General features: G+C 43.9%; 1 protein-coding gene across 1 annotated transcript; it reads left to right on the forward strand.

The window, feature by feature from the left end:
• Positions 1 to 40: 40 nt before the first annotated feature.
• Positions 41 to 10,738, forward strand: LIAS (lipoic acid synthetase). Its single transcript, XM_054294380.1, has 11 exons — positions 41 to 118; positions 1,189 to 1,361; positions 2,012 to 2,105; positions 2,866 to 2,946; positions 3,189 to 3,345; positions 4,908 to 4,965; positions 6,021 to 6,149; positions 6,816 to 6,961; positions 7,231 to 7,301; positions 8,050 to 8,161; positions 9,111 to 10,738. Exons 1-11 carry the CDS (start codon positions 41 to 43, stop codon positions 9,161 to 9,163), a joined length of 1,152 nt encoding a protein of 383 aa, XP_054150355.1. The 3' UTR covers positions 9,164 to 10,738.
• Positions 10,739 to 14,074: the final 3,336 nt, after the last annotated feature.

Raw genomic sequence — 14,074 nt, forward strand, 5'->3', positions numbered from 1 at the left:
GCCGAGCGGGCCGAGCGCGTCGATCGGGCTGGGCGCCGCCATGTCGCTGCTGCTGCCGCAGGGCCGATGCGGGGCCGCCGCCGCCCGGGGGCTGCTGGTGCCGCGGGGCCGGGCCCGGGTGAGTCTCGCCGTGTGCCCCGGGGACCGCCGGTAACACAATGGGCCGGGCGGGTGGGGGCAGCGATACGGCACGGCAGAGCAGAGCAAGAGAGACGCTGTGGGGCACACGGCAGTGCCGGTGCCGAGCGGGTCTGTGGCGGTGCGAGGCAGTGCGGGGTGGCCGCGGGCAGAGCCCGGGACGGACCGTCCCAGCCCCGCACGGACACACGCGTCCCCAGGACACCGAGCCCCGGCCCCGCTCCCATGGACAGCGCCCGGCAGCACCGGGAACCCTGGCAAAGGCGCTTCCCGCGGCCCCGCAGCACCGCAGTGACCCGAACAACGTTATTCACAGAACCGGCTGGGTTGGAAACACCTCTGCTGTCATCGAATCCAAGCTGTGACCCAGCACCAGCCCGTAACCACAGCACGGCACCGAGCGCCACATCCAGCCCTGCCTTACACACCCCCACGGACAGTGACCCCACCGCCTCCCTGGGCAGCCCGTTCCGATATGCAGTCACCCCTTCTGGGGAGAAATTCCTCCCGATGTCCAAACTAAACCTCTCCTGGTGCAGTTTAAGGCTGTTTCCTCCCACCCTGTCGCTGGTTGCCTGAGAGAAGCCCTTCCCCACCTGGCTCCAGCCTCCATTCAGGCAATTGCAGAGACCGGTCAGTTCCCCCTGAGCCTCCTTTTCTCCAGCTGAGCACCCCCAGCTCCCTCAGCTGCCCCCCACAAGCCTGGGGCTCCACACCCTTCCCCGGCTCCGTGTCCCTTCTCTGGACACGCTCCAGCCCCTCCGTGTCTTTCTTGCAGTCAGGCCCAGAACTGGACACAGGATTTGAGGTGTGGCCTCCCTAGTGCTGAATACAGGGGAATTATGTGTTACACTGCACAACTTAATGTGGTGTCATGACAGATAAGTCTGTTACATGTAGCTTAAAATAAAAAGAGGATTATACATTTAACTTAAAAGCCATTGGGAAAATGCTTACACAAAGCATGCGTTAACCAGCACAAAGGCAAGTTGTCGTTTAATGATGCCACCATGTTTGTTACTGAATAAATTACAATTTTGCTTGCTTTAGGTGTCAGGAAGCCATGTGTGTAACCAGTATGGAACATCAGGTTCTTTACCAGGGGAAAAAAAAGAGTTCCTGCAAAATGGACCAGACTTACAGGACTTTGTCTCTGGAGATCTGTCAGACAAGAGCACATGGGCTGACTATAAAGGCAATTTAAAGCGTGAGAAAGGAGAAAGGTAATAGTGATTTTAAACAACTTTAGTTGTTCCCCAGCATGATCTTGCATGTTTAGTAATAACTACAAAATGTATGCTATGTATCTTTATTAAATTTCTCCCTACTGTGTTGCAAATTTAAGGATTATTTGAGAAAGGACAAATGTCATTAACTTCAAATCCATTAAAAAATGTGGAGACATGATGGTATGTTCTTGAGTGCCTGTAATTAAGTTACAAATATACATCAGTAGGTGAAAAAGTGTTGAAAAAGTACTACTGATAGAGAAAACAAAAAATGAAGACTTATGTTAAAAAAATTATTAAACCCCCATATTTCCAGTTATAGAGTGACCAGACTTTGTGATAGCTGTGCAATGTCTGCTGCCAGTAATGGCTGCAGTGTCCAGTGTGGCACTGTTCAATCCATCTGGAACCGAGAACAGTTCTAAACATTTCAATGGCAATGATTCCCATGCTTGAGTGTTGGAATGATGATGAACAGGAAAGAGAAGTCTGATCTGGCCATGAATGATGTTGAGTTGTTGAGTTGTATCAGTTTTCAAGGGCTCTTTCTTTGTTGGAATCTGTAATAAATTAAAACAAATCTCTGAATAAAACTTACAGTGTAAGTAGTTTATAAATCTTTGTGTTTGCTTGGTGTTATTCAGGCTGCATCTTCCTCCATGGCTGAAAACAAAGATTCCCATGGGAAAGAACTACAATAAATTAAAGAATACCTTGAGAAGTTTAAATCTTCATACGGTAAGTCTGGCACCAACCAAGTGTTCCTGTAGAAGTAAGGCAGATTTTACATTTTTCTGTGTGGAGGACAGGTAGAAATCATGTCTTGCATGATCTTCAGAGCTGAAACCAAGCTCAGTGCTGATCCTTTTTGCTAGCAGTGAATTTTACCCATAGAGAATAAGGGTAAATCCAACAGATTTAGTGTTTTTCCTACTGTGATTTTAAATACTGGTGTTTACTACTTACATCACCAGAGATTAGAAGATGCTATGTGCAACTGTTTTTAATGGAGACACACAGAATCTCAGAGTTACATACTTGATTTTCATGAAAAGAAACTGTGGAGATTTCGTTAATTGTACTTTCCAGATAGTAAAAAGCAGTGGGAATGCATGGAGGGGATTTATTTTCTTTTTTTTTTTCAGACTAAGTTCTTTGTGCTTTAATGAATCACGTACTTTGTGAACATTTTATCAGTTCTTAAATTTAAAATATTAATGTTAATGATAGTCTGTGCTAATTAATAAGACAGTTATGTGGCTGAGCAGTTTTTGGAGTTTTGAAGTAGAGAAAATAAAGGTAATGGATATCAGGAAGCAGTTCTCTTCCTATCTATTCTATTGAAGTCTTAAAAACAGCAGGGAATTCTTAACCTCATTTATCACAGAAGGAATTATGTTTTGTTTGTAGGCTACTATTAAAATCCATCAATAATATAATAATTATTTTCAAAAATAATATGGAACAATCCAGGTACAGTACAGCCTTTCACCTCCAGGTGTGTGAAGAAGCACGTTGTCCCAACATTGGAGAGTGCTGGGGAGGTGGGGAATATGCCACAGCAACAGCTACTATTATGGTAAGTCATGAACCATTTCCTAAGTGTTCTGTTAATGCCTGGGCTGTTTGTACTCTATTGTTGGATCTTTACTGTAGTGGAGTGGGTTTATTACAATAAAGTAACTAAAGCACTAAAGTGCTTTAGAGTAAAGCACTGTCCTATTTTTTTTTTTGCTTTCTGCTGTAGTTTATGCAGCTGTTTCCCAGCTGAGCTATAGTGGTATGTACTGTGTAAGGGTAGGAATGTCTTTCATGTTCCAGCTGATGGGTGACACCTGCACTAGAGGCTGCAGATTTTGTTCAGTAAAGACTGCCAAGAACCCCCCTCCGCTGGATCCGCAGGAGCCCTACAACACCGCCAGGGCCATCGCCGAGTGGGGCTTGGACTACGTGGTGCTGACCTCTGTGGACAGAGATGGTGGGTACCTGGGCTCTGCCAGTGCCACCTGAGCTCTGCCAGTGCCTGCCTGGGCTCTGCCAGTGCCTGACTGGGCTTTCCTGTGCCACCCTGAGCTCTGCCAGTGCCTGCCTGGGCTCTCCTTGTGCCACCCAACCTGGGCTCTGCCAGTGCCTGCCTGAGCTCTACCAGTGCCTGCCTGGGCTCTCCTTGTGCCACCCAACCTGGGCTCTCCTGTGCCACCCTGAGCCCTACCAGTGCCACCCTGAGCTCTACCAGTGCCTGCCTGGGCTCTGCCAGTGCCTGCCTGGGCTTTCCTGTGCCACCCTGGGCTCTGCCAGTGCCTGCCTGGGCTTTCCTGTGCCACCCTGAGCTCTACCAGTGCCTGCCTGGGCTCTCCTTGTGCCACCCTGAGCTCTCACTGGTGCCTACCTGGGCTCTCCTTGTGCCACCCACCCTGAGCTCTCACCAGCACCTACCTGGGCTCTCCTTGTGCCACCACCCTGAGCTCCCACTGGTGTTCTGTGGCTACATGCAGCCCCCAGGAGCATTCATCTGTACAGCTGCCCAGGAGAGCTGTGTTAAAGGAGACAACAGTGCTGAAACTTTGCATTCCTACATATTCTCAGTATTTCTCCATGTCTGGTGAAATACAACAGAAATTACACTCTTAATAAACATCAATAAATACCACAACACTAAATATATTTTATTAACTAATTTTTAGCAGAATGCATGCATATACACCATGTTCTATTACTTGGATAGCAAAAAGGAGACTGAAAAAAAAATCTTCACCAAAGTCAAAGACATCAAAAGGCACGGGATGGCATCAAGTGCAGGGACATGCACCAAAGCTTGCCCAATTGATCCCCATTGAAATCACAAGATTTCATTTCCCTTCCCGAAAGGAAATGAAATTTCCCAAAAGGAAATGAAATTTCCTTTGGGGAAGGGAAACGAAATCTTGCAAAACAGAAAAGAAAGGCTTACAAACACTCTGGAAAGGAGATATGATCAAATGAAAAGCAACTGAAAAAACCCCAAAAATGTATACAATACCATTACAGAACTTCCTTCTAAACACTAAACCTAGAATATAGTATATGTAACAAAACTGAAAGTTGTGTTTTCCTAAGGCAGTAGGAAGTAGCTTCCTTGCAGGAGCTCCCTTATGGTGACACCATATAGGTGAGGAAAGCCATTGTAAAAACTGTTGAATGTGATGGAAAGTCCAATGGCTTCAAAGGGCTTAAAAGAGCACTAATATATACTTGTCAATTTTTGTACAGCTGTTTTTCAGACCAGAACCATAAACAGGTAAAGCCATTCGGTGCTCAGGGAGACAGGGAACCTAGAGACAGGTAAATCTGAGCTCTGCCCTAGACAATCACAGACTTTGTGCAGAGGCTTGGTAGGATATCTTTTGTAAGCCCTTGGTATAAGTGGTGAGAAAAGACTGGGGTTTGACTGCTTTATTATTTTGCATTTAAGGTTTGAATTGGATGTGTTTTTTGGCTTTGCTGTTAAGTAAATACATTTCTTGAACAGAAAGATTAACTGAATAATTGCAATGCTTCTAGATATGCCTGATGGTGGAGCGGAGCACTTTGCAAAGACAGTCCGGCATCTGAAGGAAAGGTGTGGCATTGATGTATTGCTGTGTTTGTTAAAACTTCAGAATGTGGTACTGCATGTAGGTCACAGCTCCTTCAGCTGGGTTATTCCAGGGGCCATGCAAATACAAAAGTCTGCCTCTAGCCTGTCTGTGCCCCCCTTTTTTTTCTTTTTTTTCTCTTTCTTCATCTTTCTCATAGAATGCCCCCAAACTGTTTTGAATTTGGATGCATTTCCAATTCATCCCAGGCTTATTTAAAGCTAAGCACTGGATTCTTTCTTTAAGCAGACAGCTGGTTTTCAGGAAATTAATACATTCTTCTGAGGTGTGTTCATTCCTGAAGCTTGGGCTCAAACACAGCAGTTAGGTAACTCTGTCACCATGTGACCAAAGGAGTCTGGTTTCTCATTCAGCAGTGATCAAATTGCTTTTCATTTTGCTTCAGTGGCCATTTCCAAGTCTGTGATTGTATCTTCCTCCTTTCCCTGGCTGTGCTGCCTTCACCCTACATCGGTGCCCTGTATGCCATTCAACAGCACACTTGCCTGCCTGCAGAATTCATTTGTATAACTTCATTTAAGTCTTTATCCATTATATCCTGAGGCTTGAAGGGTTCCTGCAGTTTTCCCCACCCTTTTGAGTTGAAATCAGGCTCCTGAACACCAAAACTAAATTCTAGACTCAGTCTTCTTATTCCAGTAGCAGAATTATAGCTCCTCTGTATTTTGGAGCTATGATCTTAAACAAAACAAATTCCTGGTTTTACTGAAGTGAACTGAAATACAGCAGAAGCCAAATAATAAATATAAAAGTAATTCCAACAGTCTTTCAAACATTCACATGCACTGTTTATATTTTTAATGTGTCTTTGTTGCAGGTTAACTTAACACTAGTTTGTTATAATGTGTTTGCAGAAACCTGTTGGTTTAGAATTATCGTGAATTAACTTTGCTTTGCTTATTAGAGTGTCATGTCTTCAGTTATGGGGGTATGGGGTATTTTTGCTGTCTTGAGTTTTTTGGGACACAGGGACACAAAATACCACAACGTACATGTTACTTTTGTCTCTCGTTTTCAGGAATCCAAAAATCCTGGTGGAATGCCTTACTCCCGATTTCCGAGGTGACCTTAAAGCAGTGGAGAAAGTCGCCTCGTCGGGGCTGGATGTGTATGCCCACAACGTGGAGACGGTGCCGGCACTACAGAGGTGAGCAATGGCTCTAAGTGTTCCGGGCGCGGAGCGGGGCCGGGCTGCGGGCCGGGCGTGTAGCGGGGCCGGGCTGTGGGGCTGGCTGTGGGGCCGGGCGCGGAGCGGGGCCGGGCTATGGGGCCGGCTGTGTAGCGGGGCCGGGCTGTGGGACTGGCTGTGGGGCCGGGCGCGGAGCGGGGCCGGGCGCGGAGTGAGGCTGGGCTATGGGGCCGGCTGTGTAACGGGGCCGGGCTGTGGGGCCGGGCGCCGAGCGGGGCCGGGCTGTGGTGCCGGGCTGTGGTGCCGGCTGTGTAACGGGGCCGGGCTGTGGGGCCCGGCGCCGAGCGGGGCCGGGCTGTGGGGCCGGGCTGTGGTGCCGGCTGTGTAGCGGGGCCGCGCCCGTTCCTGTTCCCGTTCCCGGCCTGCCCCGCGCGTGTGCCGCCGAGCCCGCCGGCAGGGGGCGCTCGCGGCGCGGGCCCGGTCCGGTTGGTGCCGCCTCACGGGGCGCCCCAGCCCGGCCGCGGTTCCTGAGCCGGACCCGGACCGGTGCGGTGTCCGACTGGGCGGCCCAAAACCCTCTGCTCCGCCGCTTCGCAGAAAGTGGCAGAACGCGCCTGTGCTGGCGTCTCTAACTTCTCTGTGCCCTTCCACGTGTTTTCCCCCTTGTGCTGGAAATGCGCGAAGGAAGGTCCGCGACCCCCGAGCCAACTTCGAGCAGTCGGTCCGAGTGCTGAAACACGCTAAAGAGGTGCAGCCCGGCGTCATTTCCAAAACCTCCATCATGCTGGGGCTAGGCGAGACGGACGAACAAGTATATTCCACAATGAAATGTAAGTTGGTGTTGAAGTAGATGCCAGAATTCCCAGGTATGAAATTGAAAACAATTAGTGTTGGAAAACAATTGTAAGCATCTTCGCCTATCAGTTTGCTGGTGCAGGAACTGTTTTCCAAGTTCATTTGGAAAACAATAATTTGGTTAAAAAATACTGAATTTCTGAAATATTTTGTTTTCTTATAGCTTACAGGTTCAATTTGACAGGTAAATTCATGATTTTCCTTGTGATCCTTCTGCCACTAATGAGGAATTTTGTTTTTACAGTATTGCGGGAAGCAGATGTGGATTGTTTGACCCTAGGACAGTACATGCAGCCAACAAAACGTCACCTAAAGGTAAAAGTGCCTTTAATTTACAGGCAGAGTTAAGGTCCTTGCACAGTCATCCTTACTCTAACTGCAGATGTTGGGAAAAACTTCCTTCCTTGTTTAGCCTGACAGTGATCATCTGTTAGGGGCTCTTCACTAAAAATTACCTCAGCCACCTAACCCCTTGTATCTTCTGCAGACTTCCCAGTGCTAGTTTCTGCTGTTAGCCAGGGAGACAGCTGGAGCTGAGGCATGGTTCTGGAAAACAAGAGCTTCAGTGTATGTCTCTAACATAATTGTTCAAGCCAGTGCCCCTTTGCTGTCCTGCAGCCTCTCCCTTAATGGTGCCCCTTCAGCTGGGATATTTACCATTTCCTGCTTCTGCAATCTGTCCAGAAATTCACTCTCTGTTCTGTTCCTGTGTTTCACTGAATTAACTGTTAGTAAAGAGATTTGTAGGACTATTGTGGTTTTTCACTAACTTGGCCAGAAAAAAAAGGTTTGCTCGAAAAGACCATTCAAAAACAGAATGAAGAAAATTATAAAGCAACAACTAGAGATGAAATTCTGAACTTTTCAGCTAAATATGTAAAACAAATAAAATACATTTGTTTGGTAGAAAGCAAAGCAAAAATGCTGTTTGTGACTTCACTGATGAAAGCTTTGGAGTGAAAAATTTTGAACTTTTAATATAGCTGTATTTCATTTCACTGTATGCTAGCTATAGCAATTTCCTTTGCATTAGCACCTGAGCAAAATTAATTCTTTTCCCCAGGTGGAAGAGTATATAACTCCTGAGAAGTTTAAGTACTGGGAAAAAGTAGGAAATGATCTTGGATTCCATTACACTGCTAGCGGGCCTTTAGTGCGTTCTTCCTACAAAGCAGGTAAGTTACTGAAAGGCATTGGGTTATTCAGCATGTAACATTTTATTATACAAAACTAAAACAGTGAAGTAATGTGCATCAAAGCTCACCTTAGCTCAAGGACACCTCATAGAGTTATCATCTGTATTTTAAAAATTACTTAAACTGTTTCCTGTAGGTCATCCAAATGCATCAGTAGGACAGTAATTAGTATTTGTACAATTACAGTGCTGCTTAACCTATTTTTTTTCCAAACCTATTCTGTACTATACTTTATGTGTGAGGCAGGATAGAGGGTACCAAATTTTCAAGTTTTCCTTCATGTTCTGTCTCTTGGATGCTTCTGGGTTCAATGAGGCCCCTCATTGTTTGTTCTGCAATTTTGTTGCTATAGGCAGAATTTATTTACAATGCTTTAAAAATATTTAGAGACACTTACAGCAGTGCTTTTTCTGATAAAGCACTGGGTATGAAGTAGCAGCTGATACTAATGGAACTGTTGTTAGGTACAACACACTTTTTCCTAAGGAAGGAGAGAGAAGACTCATCTGGGGTACTGTGCTGCTCAGTCTGTTTTAATGACAGCTCAAACAAGATTTATAGCTGGTTTCACTACAACTTGCTTGATAATTTATGAAACAGGAATTAAATTTTAATTAAATCAATTCACTTTTGCCTGTTGTAATGCACAAAGCAACAGAGCTATTTCATAAAACTGGACAGGAGGAAAATCAGGATTTTAGGAGTGGAGGGATGCTGTATTGGATTATAGTTTTGAGGGTTTTTTAGATTCCTGCTGTATGTATTGGAAATGCTGTTATATATAATTGAGATCCTATAAAATAACTGGTGAAAACAATTGTATTGTAGAGTAGAACACTCATGTTAAATAAGAATGTATTCTTCTGCCTTATTTTATTGAAATACCTACAAATCATTTCGGTGTCTATTTTATTTTCCTTTTAATCAGGTGAATTCTTCTTGAAGAACTTGGTAGAAAAAAGAAAGACAAAAGCCATCTGAAAATGAGAATGAACCTATTTAAAGCAGCCAGTTTTAAGAATCCTTTTTTCAGTGCATAATTATACTCAGTTCCAGAAATGCAGAAGAACAGACGGTGGCTATATGAATAAACTTACTATCTTTCCAGAACCATTTTTTTCTCACAAAAACACATTATTTTACCTCATTTCTCCTGGAAAGGCAACAGAATACTTGAGTGTTCAGCAAAAAGACAGAAGATAGAACCAATTTTGAAAGAGTGGTGGAACTGAGTGGAAGAAACAAAAATAAGCTGGGAACAAAGACTGGGCAGATTTATAGGTCTGCTACAGCAGTCAGCATTGCTGCAGTGAATACCTGTGAAGGTGCTGATAGTAACTAGAAAGGCACTGATACTTTGGTGTATCTTACTATAATGAAACATAAGCTTGCAGGGGCTCTGGGTACTATAGGAGTTCTAAAGAAAGACTGTGTGTGATAATGCACCAGATTAGAGCTTTCTTGAACTCTGCCAGAGAAAGTTCAGTGATACTCCTTCAAAAGATTGTATCTCTTTGCTGCACCAGAGAAAAAGAGCTGTACCATTCTGATAGCTAAAGCTTTTCCAGAGCTTGCCTGTCTCCAAGTGTGAGCCTTGGTGCATACAAGGTATCAAGCAAAAGGAAACAAAATATCCTTTCTGGCAAGACAATTAACCCTGTGTAGATACCATTAGTTTAAATAATTAATAATTAATAATTAATTTTTTCTTTGAAAAATCAGAGTTAGCATAGGAGCATAAATGGAGCTACCCCTAATTTATGTACATGACTGTAACAAACCCCACTGAGCTGCACAGATGCTTCTTTGGTATTGAGTATGCAGAACTGCAGTTCTGTACAGTGCTCCTGTTGCATGGCTATTGTCTTGTCATTAAAGGAAGGATAAAACCCCAGTGGTTGTGTTTGGTGGGTCTGGTTACTTGCCCCTTGAGGCTTGCTCTGGCTGCTAAATGCGAGTGCAGAGAGTGAATCACATTGTGGGTAAAACATGAAATCCACTGTATATCACACTAAGCTCAAGCAGAACTAAAAACATGGCATACATTAACAGCTCTACTTGCCTCTCTTTACAGCAGTAATGCCAATGATTCTCTCCCTAATGCTCAGCTCTGGACATTACATACCATCTCTGAACTAACCTGACCTGTATCTTTGTCAAGTTATTTGGGGAACATCCCAGGACTTGGCTATCTGGCCCAGAACTCCCATCATGCAGGAATTTTATGACTGGCTCCAGTACTTTTCTAAACTTCTGCAGTCTGGAGAAAGAGAGTGGACCCTGTACACCCACCAACTCAGCAAGATGACAGAAGGAAGACATCTACCAAGATAATATATAGGAGAAACTTGTATGAAGTAATATTGTACACCTGAGGCCAGTGATGCACAGCTGACACTTCACAAAATGAAGTACAGCAATATTAACACATTATGAAGACAAAGTTTTAACCAAGAAGGAATGTACCAATTCACCAGTGTAAGGGGAAATGTGAGCCATGAGGAACAAAGGGGAAGAAGGGATAAACAAGAGTAGCTGTACTTTGTAAAGGCAGAGAGACAGGCAAGGCTGGTTTTTTAAAATAAACAATATTATTAATAAATTTTAAAAATCAAAAGGTCTGATTGCTAGTCATGGAAAGCCCAGGTGTATTTTGAGCCAAAAATGTCCTGCTTCAGCTAAAGTACACATGAGTACTAGAGCAGGGAAAGGAAATTTCCATTGCAAGGGAATTCAGCACTCCCTCCACTGCAGCAGACGCAGAGGGTTGCAACATCAACTCCAGGATATCCACACATTTAACAGCTGCCAGCCTTTATTAGAGGTCCTGCTGCAAAGAATGGTTTTGACTTGCCTACAGAGCAGATTTAACAGAATATGACTTTAGCTTCTGCCAAGTTACTGCTCTTTCAGCATATCAACACCAGAAATAGAGAAAAAAGGAGCTCTGAGCCACACAGCCATTAACAAACATGAGAACATTGCACAGGAACTTCCTTACAGTTAGAAAAATAATGTTTCTTGAAACACAGTCCAGTATTGCTTCATGTTAAAATTATCTTGCGAGTTGCTGCTGGGTGTTTCAGAAGATGATTTCATGCCCTTACACAACTGTCTGCCAGCTGTCTGGTACCCAGTGTCAGAAGCTACACAAGCTTTTCTAGCTGCATGCTTTGCTGTGGATTCTAGAGAAAGTCATACTTTGACTTCATAGAATGGAGAGAGTCTTTGCCTGTTTTTTTCCAACATCTGGGGACAAGCCCTGAAGTTCTTTTCCTGGTTACAAATTCCTGCTTGTACAGGCATCTGACTTCCCCTATTGCCCATTCAGTTTTTTTCCATAACTATGTGTTAAAGCACCAAACTCTCACAAATATCCTTTTTATAACTCAGTACAGGTTTCATGACTGTTTAGCTGAAGTTTCATGTTTGGTGACATTTTCATTTTGTATGTCAATCATGCCATTCTGTCAGTTTGATTCACAAAGCAGCTATAAAATATTTTAAGAAACATTAATCATCCTTGCAACCAGGAAAACATTAAACTGAGTTTTGGGAATAAGAATTAGAGTTGACACAGACAGTTTAAAAGAATGAATAGTCTTTTTGGCATTATCACATCAACCTACTACACTGTCTGAAACATAATTAAATGTTATTCATAGAGAATTGTTGCATCTGCCAGTAACTGCAAGTCCTTAGGTGAACTGAACACTGGCTTTGTCAATTTAAAAACAGTTTTGAATTTTTTCCTGCTTGATGAATAATTAATATTGGTGTCCCCTCCATTAAAAAAGTGTGAAGCATTTAAGCTTCTTTATTACCACATGTGGTAACTTATTGCAGGTGTTCAACTTGGAGCAGAAATTGTAGCTTGATTCCAGCATTCCTAAATCAGATCTCCATTATGCTTCCTGCATTGTTTAACAATTAAATTTCAAGTTTAGATGTTGAACAATATTATAGCACTAAAAAAACCTGAAATGAGACATAAACTTTTTGTCCAGTACAAAATCTCACCCCTAACTGCTACTATAATAACTAGTCTTGGTCAAAAATGTGTGTTCTCTTCACTTGGAATAATCTTGGCTGCTATTGTATTCCTGGAACCAGACTCGTTTCAGCTGCACAAAAACATGAACACACATACTCAGAACAAAACCAGTACATCTTGCCTGGCACTTACAATTTGTGTACATCTTGCATAAGACCCAATTTATGCATTCTGTATCATACCACTTCTAGACTTGTATTAAATCCTGATTTTCTTCAGCTGTTATGTTCTTGTTGTATTTTTGCACTGCAAAGCAGTGTTACCATGGAATTGCATTTTAAGAACCCCGTAAAAAGAATTGCAGAGCTCAGGAGTCTGTTGGTCATGTTACACAATTCTCACCCAGAATGACATCCGTACACAAAGATCCAATAGCATTAAACCCCATCTCTTACATCCACTACTCAAGCTTTCATGACAGGAACTCAGGTCATCTCCAGTTCTTATTTCCCTGATAACTGTACTCTGAAGACGATGGCTGGTGATTCAAGGTGCTGCACAAGCTTCTGAAGCTCTTCCTTTTGGCCTGTGGGAAGGTTCTCTGGCACATATGCAAGGTATGTATTGCTGTATCCTGAAGGAATGCCCCACTGGATTCATCCCCCAGTCCTCCCACTAAAGGATGCAGCCACCAAGAATCTAAGTTGATTTGACTCAAAGATCAAGCAAGGGAAATGCCAGTACTAGTTTTACCTCCTACTGCTCTTAAGAAAGGATCTGCTACTCCCCCTTTGCTAAGTGAGAGTGAGAGTGATCCCACTGTAATGAACTTGGCCATTCTTTAACATCTTTATGACTAACCCACAAATCACAATTCAAGGCTTTGACTAATTCTGCAGGAGAAACAGGGTAGCAATAGGGGTAACAATGCTTAGTTTTTCCATCTCTTTTGGATGGCTTGTGAAAAGCCACTGGAATCTCAGGAACCATTTCATATTCCTAAAAGGAGCAATTCTTCACGCAAGAGTAACAGCTCATCATCTGCTTCAAACTAATGAAGACAGGTCCCATACAGGGGCACTACTGTTGCAGGTGTGTGCAAGTTTCAGAAAGGCATCCTGATTTTCTGACACCTCTGCTCACCCTCCTGGTTAAGATGGGCCCTGAAGCAGTGCTGTGCTAACCTGAACAGTAAAGGACCTTGGAGTACAACTTGTCAGCACCCTCTTCCTAACCCCAGAAGAGCAGGGAGCAGCCTGCCCTCGCAGGTACTACAGGGCCAGAGGAAGACAAGAGGACACTCAGCTGCAACACCAGGGTGCTGTGCCTCTGGGATCACAGTGCCTACAAGGGCTGCACTGCAACCCTGCTGCATCCAGGGCTGTTACATGAAAGCAGCACTCATCAGCAGGGAGGAAATGGCATGATGAAAGACGACAGTTTGATTTTAAGCCCCCATAATTCCACTCACTTTGAGTGGCTTTTGACGTGTGAAAAATCTTACAGGACAAAAAGCCTGAGGCATATTTGCCCAAAGTGCCAGATGATTGCTGCAGAGTAAGTCCCTACGTGGAAGCCATTAACATGCAGAACCTGGAAGCACCTGGTTCAAGGACACAGCTATTTCAGTCAGATAACAGTGTCTTGTATTGTTTATCCAAATTGTTATACAATTCCCTCAATCTTCAAGTAACTGTCCTAAAGCTTCAACTGTACCCACATTTCTGTAATCTACCCATTTCTGGGTAAGCAGTTACAGTAACAGCACTCATTGCCAAGACTCTGATCTTACCTCCTGTTTAACTATTGATACACCATGTCTGAAGGCACACCAGTCAAATAATTCAGAACGTAACATTTGACCAGTTGCGGGATAATTCTCTACTACCCCCACATGC

The sequence above is a fragment of the Melozone crissalis genome, unplaced genomic scaffold (genome assembly GCF_028551555.1).
Source record: "Melozone crissalis strain CALT ecotype California unplaced genomic scaffold, PUWL_Pcris_2 ptg000006l_1, whole genome shotgun sequence".
In the NCBI taxonomy this organism is placed as follows: domain Eukaryota; kingdom Metazoa; phylum Chordata; class Aves; order Passeriformes; family Passerellidae; genus Melozone; species Melozone crissalis.